Source organism: Erinaceus europaeus, chromosome 2 (assembly GCF_950295315.1).
Source record: "Erinaceus europaeus chromosome 2, mEriEur2.1, whole genome shotgun sequence".
NCBI lineage: Eukaryota > Metazoa > Chordata > Mammalia > Eulipotyphla > Erinaceidae > Erinaceus > Erinaceus europaeus.
In genome coordinates, this window is record NC_080163.1 from 8,463,054 (window position 1) to 8,480,159 (window position 17,106).

A 17,106-nucleotide genomic window follows, 5' to 3' on the forward strand; every position below is an offset into this window, starting at 1 on the left:
ATTCTGAACAAAGAGGACACAGCCTTGGAGAAGCCCAAACAGAATCAGCCCAGGCCTAAAGACACCAAGACACATCATAGTAACAATGGAAAGGACTAATGATAAGTAAAGGATCCTGAAGACTGCTAGAGAAAAACACAAAGTCATATGCAGAAGAAAATGAATAAGGCTATCAGCACACTTCTCCACAAAAGTAAACGGAAATGGCCAGAAGAGAATGACAAGCTATCTATTGAGGTTGGGGGGTATATAACATAATAGTTATGCAAACACACTGTCATGCTTGAAGCTCTGAAGTCTCGGGTTCCATCCTCTACACGATCATAAGCCAGAGCTAATGAGTACTCTGCTAAAAAAAAAAAAAGAAAAAGAAAGATAGCTATTGAGAATCTATGAAAAGGATTTTGAACAAGAATAGTATAGACTGTGTACTATACTAGACTGTGTACTATAGACTGTGTACTAGACTGTGACACAGATTAGATTAAAGGGTAAAAGTCTTTTCAAACAAGCGACAGTGGAAGGAATCAACTATCACCAAACCTTCTCTGCAACAAGTCACAAAAGGTCCCCTTTAAACAATAACAATATGACCACAAACATGCCAATATACAAGAACACTCACAAAGGGTTAAATAATGGTGTTGGAATACCTTAAAATTTACCTATTAAAAGGCACAGAGACGCATACAGGAAAGTGGGCCCTATCCAAGGGTTCCAGGACTGGGGGAAGTAGGGGCTCTATAGTGGACATGTGAGGTTCCTGCCGTCTTAGGGTTCAAAAAGACAATCGATAGTTAATGTTATCATCACATTATTTGGTAATTGGGTTAACTTTGAAAATTCCTTTTGTTAGGGTTTGCTGTACAGTATCCAGTATCTTTTATATAGTTGTGCTATTGGATGCTTCAAATCTACTTGGTCTAGGCTTTTGAGAGAGTCCGCATATCAAATACACAGCCTATATATTAAAAAGATTCAGTTTGTGTTTTGAGAAACTTTGAGACAAACAATTGATTTTCCCAACGCAACGATTGCCACCTCAACATGCTTCACCTCAGACTGTGTCCAGAGACTTCACGTGTGGAATGACAACCCTTCAGCTTCATTACTCGGGTGAGACCTTTCCTTTTATAGTACACTCTAATTTCCTCTCAGGTGGTTAACTTTCTAACAAATTCCCATAACCTAGATATACACCAGTTTCTGTGAGAGAGAGCTTATGTTCACACGTATCCATAAACTACTGCAAAATATATACCTGAAAGCAGAAGTACACTAGAGTTTGCAGTGAGTACCTCCCTAATACTTCCTCTCCACTATTCCAAGCTTTGGGTCCATGATTGCTCAACAATTTGTTTGGCTTCGTATGTTAACTCTCTTTTCAGTCACCAGATTCCAGATGCCACCAGGATGCTGGTCAGACTTCCCGGGACTGAAGACCCCACCAATGTGTCCTGGAGCTCAGCTTCCCCAGAGACACACCCTACTAGGGAAAGAGAGAGGCAGACTGGGAGTATGGACCGACCAGTCAACGCCCATGTTCAGCGGGGAAGCAATTACAGAAGCCAGACCTTCTACCTTCTGCAACCCTCAAGGACCCTGGGTCCATGCTCCCAGAGGGATAGAGAATGGGAAAGCTATCGGGAAAGGGTGTGGGTTATGGAGATTGGGTGGTGGGAATTGTGTGGAGTTGTACCCCTCCTACCTTATGGTTTTGTTAATTAATCCTTTCTTAAATAAATAATTTTTTAAAAAAGCACAGAGTAGAAGTATGGATCAGAAAACACAACCTCAAAGAAGACTAAGGTAAGTATAAGTCTATAGGAAAACAACAACAAATTACAAAGCTTTTGGACAGCAAAAGAAACCACTATCCAAACAAAGAGACTCTCCACAGAATGTGAGATCATGACATGCCATACATCAGACAATAATTTAATAACACAAATATATAAAGAAAGGAATCAGGTGGTAATGCAGTGGGTTAAGTGCACGTGGTACAAAGAACAAGGTCTGGTGTAAGGATCCTGTTTCGAGCTCCTTGGTCCCCACCTATAGGGGAGTCATTTCACAGGTGGTGAAGCAGGGCTGCAGGTGTCTATCTATCTTTCCCCCTCTCTGTCTTCCCCTCTTCTCTCCATTTCACTCTGTCCAATCCCACAACATCTACAACAATAAAACAATGGCAACAAAAGAGAATAAATAAATGAATCAATATTATATATATAAAGAGGTAGCCAAATGCAATAACAGGAAAATAAATGACCTCATGGAAAAATGAGGCAAGGACAGAGACAGAACAGTAACCACAGAAGAGATCCAAAAGGCTGAGAAACTCATGAAAAATGTTCCAAGTCTTTGACTGTCAGATAAATGCAATTAAAGAAAACAATGAGATACCACTTCACACTTGTGATAATGTCATATGTCAGAAAAGGTAGCATCAAAAATGCTGGAGAGGCTGTGGGGTCAAATGATTCCTCCTGCACTGCTGCGGGACTGTCAATGGGTTAAACCTCTGGAGGAGCAGTCTGGAGGACGCTCATAAGGCTAGAAATGGACCAACCCTATGATTCTGCAATTCATCTCCTGGCGATATATCCTAAGGAACCCAACACACCCATCCAAAAAGATTTGTGTATACCTATATTCATAGCAGCACAATTTGTAATAGCTAAAATCTGGAAGCAACCCAGGTGTCCAACAACAGATGAGTGTCTGAGAAAGTTGTGGTATATATATATATATATATATATATATATATATAGCTCAGTGATTAAAAATGATTACTTCATCATTTTCAGCCCATCTTGGATGGAGCTTGAAGAAATCGTATTACGTGAAAAAAGTCTGAAAGAGAAGGATGAATATGGAATGAATTCACTCACAGGCAGAATTTGAAAAACAAGATCAGAAAAGAAAACACAAGTATCACCAGAGCTGGAGTTGATTTATTGCACCAAAGTAAAAGACTCTGAGGTGGGGGGGGTAGTACTGTTCCTGGAAAGGGATGACAAAGGGCTTACTGGGGACTTCATTGTTGTGAAAAACTGAGAAATTTATGTACGTACAAACTATGATATTCACTGTCAAATATAAAACATTAATTCCTCAATAAAGGAAAAATAAAAAATAAAACAAAACCCAACCATATGATTTACGCTGGAATCTCACCTAACTCAACAGGAAAACACAGACTCAAAGGAAAATGATGGAAAACTATTATACACCCTAGTTTAACACAGAAAAGAACAGGAACAGCTATTTTTTATATTTGACACAATAGACTTTAAAATAGATAAATTGAAAAAAATTAGGGGTGGACATTACATACTAAGATGATCAGTCAACCAAAAGGGCAGAGAGAGAGAGAGTTACAGAGGGCAGACTTATCAGCCTATCAGATTGTTTTGGGATTGCCTGTAGCTCAGAACTAGTCACACAGGTCACACGGATCCCCCTGCATTATGACAAAAGGTTCAGCTTTGTAATCTTTCTTGATGAGTTTGACTCCACAGAAGGACTTCTTTGTCTCTGGCTGCTCCTAACTCCAAAATAACCCACTCCAGGCCTGGGGAATGGGCTTAGAAATGCAATGGGAGACTCACCACTAAGCTTTTGTTTGCCATTTTCATCATACTTTAAAAATTCTTAGACGGTATAGAATTTTTCTATTGTGGTTATTTTTTGTCCTCTACTCTATATGTTCTATCCTAATGGTCTGGAAGTCCTGTTTCCACTTAAAACTGCCAGGATTAGAAGAAAAGCAGTTGTTTGAGATGAGTCCTTCTAGGTGCTGCCTTTATGCAGCCATCTTGACGTGTCCCATCCCTCTTTGATCTCTTGAGTAAAATATCATCACAGGAATTTTAGAAATGATTAGATTTATTTACAGGCTACTGGACTGCATATGTCCTTTTGACTACATGTTCAATGTGTCACTTTTTCAACTCCTTTGTGACTGATCACTGTCACACCTGTAACCAGTCCTATCTTCTGGATGGAACCTTGACCCTTAACAATTTCACTTAGGAAACTGAGAGGGATAAAAAATGAATAGCTCTCCCTTATGTAAACAAGTGCAATTTACATTTTATCATCAGATTAGGGAGTTTTCTATTCTACATACAGGTGAGGCAGAGCCTAAACATGCTTAAGTCCCTGCTTATGAGCAGCAAGGGTTGATGGCTGGGAAACACAAAGCCATCATGTCAGTAATGTTCACCATCAATGTGGAGGGCTGGTTAAGAAGCGCCAGAAGTAGAGAATGGGAAAGCTATTGGGGAGAGGATGGGATATGGAGATTTGGTGGCTGGAGTTGTGTGGAGTTGTAAACCCCATCCTATTATTTTTTTAATGTCTCCTTCTTAAATAAATAAATAAATAAGAAGTGCTAGAAGAGCCTGACAGATGCAGGAGAGGAGGTAGAAGAAGACAAAGGTGCTCACCAGGAGGAGGATGCTCTTGGTAGACCTGGACTCAGGGGAGTGTCTGGAGGAGACCTTGTTCCTGAGAAGGTGCTGGAACCTCTTCAGGTTCCTGTGCATGATGAGTAGCATGCAGACACTGGCCCAGAGCATGAGCCCAAGGCACAAAGCTTCAGGAAAGGACAGCAAGGCTGTAAACACTGAGTTTTTAATTTTGTAAAGAGAACAGAAGAATAGAATATAAAGTCTTTCAGATTTGTGGTGTTTATATTGTTCAATGAGGAACTCACATATATGGGAAAAATGATATTTATCAGCATTTCAAGGACCCAGCATAGGGAAATGCAGATGCTAATGTAACCGGGGGTGTTGGTATGTTTCTAAAAACCCCTTCTGTTTCATTGGTTTAATACCCTCTGCTTAACACTGTATTTTATTTACATAACCACTGTATTCTATTTACATAACCACTGCCTGCTCAGCCCCCTCTCCTTGTCACATCCTGATATTCACCAGTCACTTTTCTCTCCACCCTCTCTATGTCACATCCTGTTCCCACCCTACTTGGCAAGTATATATTAAAGACAGCATTGTGACTTTACTTTTAGTTTAGCTTAGCTTGGTATAGATTGCGCTGCGTCCTGCATGAATAGATACTGCATACAACCCAGCCATGAGTCCCTGGTCGTCTGTTACCTGCCCATGAAGCCAGCCCGGTGAAAACAACAAGGGGGCTTTGTCCTTAAGCCCTGCCCACCTCGAGGTCCATGGGCTGATGGTGATGGCTTACATAGCACTAAGAAGGGAGGTGCTGCTTAGGGACAACCCCATGCCACTCTGTGAATATAGAAAACAAGTTTGCATTCAATATCCCTGAAAAATTGCCTCCATCAGACCTTGGGATATGCATGGGGATTTCCACTGAGACTTTCTAGACTTCTAGAATGTTTCCCATGGAGAAGGACTACTCTAATTTGAGGAACCGTTATCCAGTACCCTGGCAGTCCCCAAGAATGGAGACACGTGGTTAGTTCTACTCTCCTAATTAGATTCTTTCTTCGATGGGAAGACACTTTTAAAAATGGGTGCCTGAAGCAATCCAGCAGGAACAGTCAGAAGCACCCTAAATGGAATTTCAAGGAGCTTTTTTGACTAGGACGCCCTCCGGGGACTCTTGATGCTACATGGTGAGATCTGTTTTGTAAGAGTGATTTGAATGACTGAATTTTTGTTTGACATTGACTTAAAAAAATGCTGGATGCAGCCATGATTTCTAGAGACATCAAGAAACAATCCAAAAAATTGTTTTTTCCTCCTTTGATTTCTTTTTTAAGTCTTGACATAAATCTGAAACGTTTAATCCTGAAAACTGTATGAGTTATTGGTGGGGCAGATAGTACAATGATTATGTTAATTATTCTCATGCCTAAGGCTTCTACCGTGGTTCTTCTGTTTACCTTTCAACATTTTATTGAGTTTAAACAGTTTAACCACTGCCTGAATAGAGATTGGTTTGATCCCACTCAAAGCTACGGTCTATTTACATAAATCACTTTTATATTTACATAAAGCACCACCCTCCCTCCAGGGCATTGGTGGTTCAGTAGTAGAATTCTCACCTTCTCTGCCCCCTCTCCTTGTCACATTTTGATATTCTCTGGGCAGATGACTTCACCAATATGCGCTGTAACCTCAATTCCCTAGAGCCCTGCCTCACTAAAGAAAGATAGATACAGTCTGTTGGTATGGATTGACCCTCTAATGTCCATGTATAGCAGAGAAGCAATGACAGAAGCCAAGCCTTCCACCATATGTACTCCCAAAATGATTATTTCCATATACCCAGAATGGGATAAATATTAGAGGGAGATGAACTTATTACCTCTTGTTGCCCCTGTTGTTTTTTACTGTTATTGATGTCATTGTTGTTGGATAATACAGATAGAAATGAGGAGAGGAGGAAAAGACAGAGGGGGAGAGAAAGATAAATACCTGCAGACCTGTTTTACTGCCTGTGAAGCAACTACCCTGCAAGTGGGGAGCAGGAGACTTGAACCTGGATCTTTGCACTTTGTGCCACCTGTGCTTAACATGTTTCACTACTGCCCCACTCCCTCCCTGATCTTCTGTTTCCCCTGAAGGATGAACTTATTTACATTAAGGAGGACAGAGAGCCAGAACCATCACTCTGACACACACCATGCCAGGAAAACTTCCCAGGCAAAGTGTTTAGGTCCTAGAGGAAGTGCCCAATATTGAAAGAGCAGTTGTTCTAGAGCTATCCCTGGGGACTGGTGTGGGGGGCAGTCTGGGGTGATTCTAGAAACATGACCAATGGGAAGTTTTTATTTATTTTTAAATATTTTATTTTTATTTATTAATGAAAGGGATAGGAGACAGAACTAGATACCATTATGGGACATGAGCTGCCAGAGATTGAACTTAGGACCTCATGCTTGAAGAGTACAGCACTTTATCTACTGTGCCACCTCCTGGACCACTATTCATTTACTTTAATATTTGTCTCTAGGGGCTTCACTAGGGCTTGATGCCTGCACTACAAAGCTACTGCTTCTAGAGGACAGTCCCCCCCATTTTTGTTGCCCAGTTGTTTTCATCATAATTATTGTTATTGCTATTTTGGGGTAGGATAGAGAGAAATTGAGAGAGGGAAATACAGGGTGAAGAAGATGATAGACACCTACAGACCTGCTTCACCACTTGTGATGAGACTCCCCTGCATGTGGGGAGTCTGAGGCTCAAACTGGGATCCTGATGCTGGTCCTTGCACTTTGTACCATGTGCACTTAAGTATTTATTTTTTAATGAAGGACTTGGGTCACATGGAATACCTTGAGGTGTTTTATGGTGGCAGTGATTTCTCGGTGTCAAGATAGGGAAGGGAAAAACAATAGTAGAGTTTTAAGTTTGAGACTACATGTAAGGGATAATTGTATAGTCAGTCAGAGGCCCTGGGAATTCTTTGGCTCTGAAGCCATCTTCTAGTACTTCCAGAGCAATAAAGAACAGGAAAACTTCCAATGGAGGGCATGAAATACAGAACTCTGGTGTTGGAAATTGTGTGGAATCATCCTATGGTCCTGTCAATCATTATTAAATCAATAATAATAATAACAATAGTAATAACCAGAGAGAAGCCACCATAGTACCAAAGCTTCCTTTAATGTGTTGGAAGCCATGCTTTAACCTGAGTCATGCACATGGCAAAGCAGTGCACTATCTGGGTTGTTGGTATGCTTCTAATTCTGCTTCTAAAACCCCCTTTTGTTTTATTGGTTTAATCTCCCCTGCTTAACACTGCATTCTATTACATAACCACCTAAACTATCAAATACTTGGAGGAAAACACTGGCGGAACAGTTTCCCACCTAAACCTCAAGGACATCTTTGATGAACAAAATCCAAATGCAAGGAAGACTAAAGCAGAAACAAACCAATAGGACTACATCAAACTGACATGCTTCTGCACAGTGCATTTAGGTGTGGGGATATTGTGAAAGCATGGTTAGAGCATAGGGAAACTATCATAATAAAGATGGAGTTCTAAAAAGATACCCCACCTGTTAGTCTTTCAGGTGTTGACCATGGATGAAAAATCTTTCCTGAATCAGTTTCCCCTTGTCAGTCTCCCAAGCATCACAAGACCCTACATGCCCTAACAACTCATTTCCTTGTTATAAAGTAAATGGTCTGTAGTTTTCCTTTTTTGTTGTGTCCCTATCTGCTTTTGGTATCAGTGTGATGTTGGCTTCATATAAGGTGGAAGGGAAGGTTTGTGTTTCTTTGATCTTGTGGAAGAGCTTTAGAAGTATAGGTATTAGCTGTTTCCTGAAAATTTTGTAGAATTCGTTTGTGAAGCCATCTGGTCCAGTACTTTTGTTGTTGGGAAGATTCTTAATAACTGTTTTGATTTTTTTGTATGTTATTGGTACATTTAGGTTTTGTAGTTCTTCTTGGTTGAGTTTTGGAATGGCATATGTTTTTTGAATTCTTCCCTTTCTTCCAGATTCTCTAGCTTGGTGGTGTACAGTTCTTCATAGAAGTTTCACATGATTTTATGAATATCTGTGGTGTCAGTTGTGATATATCCTCTATCATTTACAATTCTATTAATTTAAGTCTTCTCTCAATTTTATTTCGGTGAGTCTGGCTAGGGGTTTGTAAATTTTGTTTAATTATTCAAGGAACCAACACTGGGCTTCATTGATCTTTTGTATGGGTCTCTTATTTTCAATGCCTTTTTTTTCTGCTCTGATTTTAGTTATTTCCATTCTTCTGGTTGATTTAGTGTTCCTTTGTTCTTATTCCTCTAAGTCCTTAAGGTGTGCTGTAAGGTGGTTTATTGAAGCTTTTTCTTGTTCTCTAGCATGTGATTGTATGGCTATGAGATTCTGTCTCAATACTGCATTAGCTGTGTCCCAAATATTTTTAAAGCTTGTTTCTTCATTTTCATTTGTTTCCAGAAACATTTGAATTTCTCACTTCAGTGTCTCTCTGACCCAGTGGTTCTTAAGCAGTATGTTTTTGAGTTTCCAAACTCTGACTCCATTTGGAGTTGATTTTATTTCTAGTCAGAAAAGGTGGTTCAGTTTCATTCTTCCTCATGTTTCTATCCAGTTTTCCCATCAACATTTATTTAAGAGTGCCTCCTTCCTCTATTTAGTACTTTGGACTCCCTTATCAAAGATTAGATGTCCATAGATGTGGGGATTTATTTCTGGGTTTTAAATTCTGTTTCACTTGTCTGTGTGCCTACTTTTGTTCCAGTACCAGGCTGTTTTGACGATGATGGTCTTATAATATAGTTTGAGATCTGGGAGTGTATTGCCCCCATTCATTGCATACTTTTCATATCTTTGTTTACTCCTGACTTATTTGGAGATTTTTTCTGGACTCCTGTCCTGAATTGTTGTTGTAGCAGTTTTATTTCTTCTTGATTTAACTTTTTATATGAAGAAACAGATTCACAGACTCCAAAGCTCACTCTCTATAGAAAAGCAGAATTCCAGTGGCTGACATTCCCCATCAAGACATATGTGCAGTATTTCATCCCCTGGCATTTCTTCCATGGTCATCTTGGACACTCTACAAAACTTTAGAGCAGTTTACTTTTATGCTGCTAGGTTTCTCAAAAACTGACAGCAGCAGTCCATAGATTGCATCCAGCTGCCTCGGGACTCTATAGGTCATGCCCCCTCACCTGCAGGCCTTATCCCCAGAGGTAGTAATTCCCCTCCTTACTAGGTCATACCCACAGAAACAGGAAATGCCCTTTGAGGAATGAAATTCCCCCAGAAGCAAGAGATGCCCATAGAGCCAGGAAATGCCCCCAGAGGCAATAGATGCCCCCAGAGGCAAGAAAAGCCCTTTTGCCTGCTAGGCACTGCCCTTTGAGGCAGGAAACGCCACCCTCAGGCCTCCCCTTGGCATCACACAGGTTCTTGCTGCTCTCTTACTTGTTCCTCCATGTCTTCTGCCAGTTATTTTAAAAATGCCTGTACAATATAGGTTTCTGTTCACCCCACTCTCCTGATACTATAGCCATTAGTTAAAAAGAAAAGGGAAAATGTTGGTATGCTTCTAATTCTGCTTCTAAAACCCCTTCTGTTTCATTGGTTTAATCCCCCCTGCTTAACATTGTATTCTATTTACATAACCACTGTTAACTAAGCATCACCCTGCCTGCATGGCATTGATTTAATCCCAACTGGTTCATGACATCATTTTGCTCCGTTCCCTCTCATAGTACACCCTGATTTGCACCAGTCACTTTTCGCTCCATGCTCTCTATGTCACATCCTGTTTCTACCTTACTTGGTGAGTATATATATAAGGACAGGATTGTGATTATATATAGTTTAGATGGATTAGATTGTATTGCGTTCCACATGAATAAAGAGATACTACTTTCCATCTCAGCCATGAGTCCCTGGTCATCTGCTTCCTGCCCATGAAGCTAGCCCAGCAAAGGTCAAGAAAGTTAGTCTCCATGATGCTGGCAAGTTAATTATTCAAAGGCATTTGAGAAAAGCATAGGGGTTAAACCAGTAAGGTGAGGTAGAGTAAAATGAAAAAAAAAACCCACAGATATGAAAGGGCACAAGGAAATAGGATTTGGGATTTTCAGTGTCTGCTGTTGAAAAGGTGTATGATATAGTGTGTTCACCTTTATGATCAAAAGGTGAAGTGGATGTGTGAAATTTGAGTGAACCCTAAAGCAGGCAGCCATTTGGCCTGCTGCTAGCAGGGGAAACGAAGTGTGAGAGGCCTGTAGGTTTTATATGAACTTCAGAGACTAATAAAGAGAAACTGAGTCTAGGAGACTTTTCCCACTTGGCTTATCTCTATAAGGATGGGAGGATAACAAGTGGGGTGTCCTTCCTGACCTCCATCCGAGAATGGGAGAGTTCTACTAAGCTCTACCAAGCTTTCACATATTACCACAGGTGATGTCAAAGATAAGAGTAGAACTAAACATTTAGATTAGGGCAGAGAGTAACTTCCAATCCTGAGGATAGTATATAAATACTATGAACTACTTTACCCCTTCATTCTGACCTATAGCCCATATATATTCATATTTATCATAGGAACCTATGTGACCTCTGAGTCTATGCCAGTCTGAGCTCATAGTCTATGGACACATTCTAGAATGCACTCATTTTAGAACCAATCTTCCTTGAGTGGAAGTGTAGGCTGACATAACCTCATGTTAGAGAGTAAAGAAATCCCTTCCATTGATTCTGAACAAAGAGGACACAGCCTTGGAGAAGCCCAAACAGAATCAGCCCAGGCCTAAAGACACCAAGACACATCATAGTAACAATGGAAAGGACTAATGATAAGTAAAGGATCCTGAAGACTGCTAGAGAAAAACACAAAGTCATATGCAGAAGAAAATGAATAAGGCTATCAGCACACTTCTCCACAAAAGTAAACTGAAATGGCCAGAAGAGAATGACAAGCTATCTATTGAGGTTGGAGGGTATATAACTTAACAGTTATGCAAACACACTGTCATGCTTGAGGCTCTGAAGTCTCGGGGTTCCGTCCTCTACACCATCATAAGCCAGAGCTAATGAGTACTCTACTAAAAAAAAGAACAGATAAAGAAAAAAAGGTATCTATTGAGAATCTATGAAAAGGATTTTGACCAAGAATAGTATATTCTACTAGACTATGATACAGAGTAGATGAAGAGATAAAAGTTTTTTCAGACAGGCGGCAGTTGAAGGAATCAACTATTACCAAATCTGCTCTGCAAAACGTTATAAAAGGTCTCCTTTAAACAATATGACCACAAACATGCCAATATACAAGAACACTCACAAAGGATTAAATATTGATGTTGAATACCTTAAAATTTACCTATTAAAATGCACAGAGTAGGAAGATGTATCAGAAAACACAACCTCAAATAAGACTAAGGAAAGTATATGTCTATAGGAAAACAACAACAAATTACAAAGCTTCTGCACAGCAAAAGAAATCACTATCCAAACAAAGAGACTCCTCACAGAATTTGAGAAGATCTTTAAATGCCATACATCAGACAAGAATTCATAACACAAATATATAAAGAGGGGAGTTAGCCGGTAGCACAACAGGTTAACCGCACATGGCACAAAGCACAAGTACCTGCGTAAGGATCCTGGTTTGTCCCCTGGCTCCCCACCTGCAGGGGAGTCGCTTCACAGGTGGTGAAGCAGGTCGGCAGGTGTCTGTCTACCTCTCCCCATCTCTGTATTCCCCTCCACTCTCCATTTTACTCTTTCCAATCTAACAGTGACTACAACAATAAAACAACAATGGCAACAAAAGAGAATAAATGTATATATATATATATGAAAATCTCGCCAAACTCAATGACAGGAAAACAAATGACCTCATGCAAGAATGAGTCAAGGACAGAGACAGAATAGTAACCACAGAAGAGATCTGAAAAGCCAAAAAACTCAAGAAAAATGCTCCAAGTCTTTGACTGTCAGAGAAATGCAAAAAAAAAAAAAAATGAGAGAAAACCTCACTCTTGTGAGAATGTCATACATCAGAAAAAGTAGCAGCAACAAATACTAGAGAGGATTTGGGGTCAAATTGAACCTTCTGTACTGCTGTGGGGATGTCAATGGGTGAAACCTGTGTAGGAATAGTCTGAAGAAAGATCAGAAGGCTAGAAATGGACCTACCCTACGATTCTTCAATTTCTTTCCTGGGGATATATCCTAAAGAACCCAACACACCCATACAAAAAGATTAGTGTAGTCCTATGTTCATAGCAGCACATTTTGTAATAGCCAAAACCTGGAAGCAACCCAGGTGTCCAACAACAGATGAATGGCTAGCCTGTTGTAGTATATACACACAATGGAATACTACTCAGCTATTAAAAATGATGACTTCGCCGTTTTTAGGCCATCTTGGATGGAGCTTGAAGAGATAATGTTAAGTGAAATAAGTCTGAAAGACAAGGATGAATATGGGATGATCTCACTCTCAGACAATATTTGGGAAAAAAAAGATCAGAAGAGAAAATACAAGTAGAAACTGAGCTGGAGTTGGTGTATTGCATCAAAGTAAAAGACTCTGTGGTGTGTAATTGGGGATAGTACAGGTCCTGGAAAGGGATGAATAGGGCCTACCAGTTCCTTTATATTGTAGAAAACTGAGAAATTTATGCATCTACTAACTATAATATTCACTGTCAAATGTAAAGCATTAATTCCTAAATTAAGGGGAAAAAAGAAGAAAACACAACCCAACCATATGATTTATGCTGGAATATCACCCAACTCAACAAGACAACACAGAGTCAAAGGGAAATGATGGAAAACTATTATAAACCCTAGTTTAACACAGACAAGAACCGGAACAGCTATTTTTTATCTGAAACAATAGACTTTAAAATAGATAAATTAATAAAAGTAAGTGGTAGACATTACATAATACTTAGAGGATTAGTCAACAAAAGGACTTAACAGTTATTAACATTTATGCACCCAAAGAAGAGCCATCTGCATACATCACACATCTACTGAAAGAGATACAAAAATAACATCAGGGAGTCAGGCAGTAGTGCAACGGATTAAGCTTACATGGGACCAAGGGCAAGGATCAGACTAAGAATCCCAATTCGAGCCACTACCTCCCCACCTGAGAGGAGTTGCTTTACAGGCCTTGAAGCAGGTCTGCAGATGTTTATCTTTCTCTCTCCCCTATCTCTCTTTTCTCCCTTTCTCTCCATTTCTCTCTGCCCTATAAAAAAATAACATCAATAGCAACACAATACTAGTAGAAGTCTTCAACACCGCACTCTCTCAAATAGATCATCTAGGCAGAAACTCAATACAGAAACAAGAGAATTAAATTAAGAAATAGATAGACTAGAACTACTGGACATTGTCAGAGGCCTTCACACCATGAAATTGGAATATATATTCTGTTTGAGTCCACATGGACATTCTCAAGGCCTGACCATGGAAATGTTTTAAATCAGCTCCTCTCCAGGATGATATCAAGGGGTGGGAGTAGTTAGCAAAATGGTTATGCAAAGAAGCTGTCATGTCTGAGACTCCAAAGTCCAAGGTTCAATCTACCACACCACTTTTAGCAAGAGCTTATCAGTGCTCTGATAAAAAAGAGGTGGGAAAAGTATCATTTCAGGTGTGTGTGTATGCGTGTGTGTGTGTGTGTGTGTGGTGTGTGTGTATGTGTGTGTGTGTTACTACTATAGATGAATGTGACACAGAAAATTATAGCAGACTTCAGAGAAACAAACGGATGAGGATGAATATTTCCCCCAGCTCAGGTGAGTCAGGTCCAAATTGAAGGGGGGTTTCAAATTGACTGAAACAGCCAAGAAAGTATAAAAAGAAAAAAGGAGACAGAGAGAAAGAGAAAAGAAGAAGAAAGAAAGAAACCTAAAAATAGACTACAAATCAAACAAGCAAAAACTGCCTCCCAAGATACAAAAAGAAAAACAGCAAATAAAAGCAACAATCTAACAAAAACTAGAGAGAAAAAAGAAGAGAGAAGTAAAAATAGCAGTCAACCACAGCTAGCAGAGGGAGTAGATACAGAGAACCAGGGATGGGTTGACATATTAACAGAATATATATATATATATATATGTGTGTGTGTGTGTGTGTGTGTGTGTGTGTGTGTGTGTGTGTGAAAGAGAGAGAAGGAAAGAAAGAGAAAGAGAGTTTCAGAGAGAGAGAAATTCAGAGAGTTTCAGAAAGAGAGAGTATCCTAATGGTCTGGAAGTCCTGTTTCCACTTAAAATTGCCAGGATTAGAAGCAAAGAGGTTTTTTAAGGTGAGTTCTTCTAGGTGTTACCTTCATGCAGCTATCTTGACTTGATCCATCCCTCCTTGATATCTTGAGTGGAATATCATCACAGGAAATGATTAGATTTCCCTACAGGCTACTGCACTGTATATGTCCTTTTGACTATATTTTCAATGTGTCCTTTTTTCAACTCCTTTGTGACTGGTCATTGCCACATCTGTAACCAGTCCTATTTTCCAGATAGTAGTACTTTGACCCTTAACAATTTCATTTAGGAAACTGAGAGGATAAGAAATGAATAGCTCTCCCTTGTGTAAACAATTACAATTTATATTTTTCTCATCAGATTAGGGAGTTTTCTATTCCACATGCAGGTGAGGCAGAGCCTGAACATGCTGGAGTCCCTGCTCATGAGCAGAAAGGGGCTGACGGCTGGAAAACACAAGGCCATCATGGTGGTGATGTTCACCAGCAATGCAGAGGGCTGGTTAAGAAGAGCCAGAAGAGCCTGACAGATGCTGTAGAGGAAGTAGAAGAAAACAAAGGTGCTCACCAGGATGAGGATGGTCTTGGTAGCCCTGGGACCAGGGAAGTGTCTGGAGGAGACCTTGTTTCTGTGAAGGTACTGGACCCTCTGCTGGTGCCTGTGCAGAATGAGAAGCATGGAGACACTGGTCCAGAGCATGAGCCCCAGACACAGAGCATCTGGGAAGGACAGCAGGGCTGTAAATACTGAGTCTCTAGTTTGGTCATGACGAACAGAAGAAAAGAATATAAACTCTTTCAAATCTGTGGTGTTTATACTGTTCATTGAAGCACTCACATATATGGGAAAGATAATATTTATCAGCATTTCAAGGACCCAGCACAGGGAAATGCAGATGCTAATGTACCTGGGGGCTTTTTCCTTAAGCCCTGCCCACCTGGAGGTCCAGGGGCTGATAGTGATGGTTTGCATAGCACTCAGAAGGGAGGTGGTGCTGAGGGTCACCCCCCTTGCCACTCTGTGAAGATATAAAACAAGTTTGCATTCAATATCCCTGAAAAAATGCCTCCACCCAAAGGCTGCCATTATGTAGGGCACACCATCACAAAGGATGGATATACAGTTGGCAAAGAGAAGGTGCTTCAGGATCAAATCTATGGGCTTTCCTCTTTGCTCAGTGAAGTGGAGAGAGAAATACTGACAGAGTAGAGAGAGGTTCCCCAGGGCTCCTACTGAAACTTGAATGAGGAAGATCACTGCTAGTGCCACATCCCTGCCAATCATCCTCCTGTCCCCGGTCTGATGTTTCTGCTATGAACAGGTTTCTTCCTGAACAGGGCAGGGGTGTGTGCTGAGTGGATGCTCTCACCCAGTCCTGTGTCTTCCACTTGACACTGACCACACCTGGAAACAGAGACAGACAGCATCATGTTCTCTGAGGAAAAGCATTGCAAGGTTTGGATAACTCTGGGACATTTACAGTATAAAGGCGCTCACTGAACACACCTAAGATTTCACTACTGACAAAGTTAGTAATGATAGTAATATGTCTTTAGCTACATATGATGAGAATATTATTGGAGAAGATAATGTTTGCACAAATTGTCTGAGAGAGGAGTGGGAATTTCAAGCAAGTTCAGCTGGAAATAGAGTGTGTTAAACCATCAGGCTCTACCAAATATTAGCTAAGATGTTACCACACAATGATCCAGTCAACATGTAGGACGTTCTCTGCACCTTTTATTTGAGACTTGTGGCACTTATTATTTTCCATTGTTAGAGGGGAGATTCACTTTACACCAGAACTACCTGTCACAGAAGCTGTTAAATAAAGGTCTCATGCCCTAAGCTAGTGCACATAAATCATTCATACAGATAAATTATTTGAGGAAAAACTAAGTTATACTTACTTTCTGATAATAAATTTATTTTAAAGAATGGAAATATCCTCCTTATTATAGGTAGGATTACCTGGAATTACACTAAAAGTTGTGAGTGACATTGAAATGTAATATATATATATATATATATATATATATATATATATATATATGAAAAGTGACATCTTCAATCAAGTGCATTTTATTAGTCAGAATTATATCTTTGGATCTTCCTACAGGGAGACATCAGTCATGAAATAAAACTGTGATTAGACACTGCTGACACCATGTTTTCCCTTTATTTCTTAACCTGAAGAGAGAGTACAACTACATCATAATCTACAGGGATAATTCACTGGAGACACAAGGATAGTCTCTGACTGCAGGAGAGAGGAGGGAGAGAAGGAGAGTGACAGAGATAAAATATTTCAATTTAATCCCCTATATCTGGATTCCATTTTTTCCCAGGGTTATGTTTTTCTCCAATATTATTGATGTCTGT

The 17,106-nt window shown here is 40.0% G+C and overlaps 1 protein-coding gene across 1 annotated transcript; it reads right to left on the reverse strand.

Annotated features, from left to right (window-relative positions):
- Positions 1–15,066: 15,066 nt before the first annotated feature.
- On the reverse strand, positions 15,067–16,008 carry LOC132532700 (vomeronasal type-1 receptor 4-like). Its single transcript, XM_060171010.1, has one exon. It carries the CDS (start codon positions 16,006–16,008, stop codon positions 15,067–15,069), a length of 942 nt encoding a protein of 313 aa, XP_060026993.1.
- Positions 16,009–17,106: the final 1,098 nt, after the last annotated feature.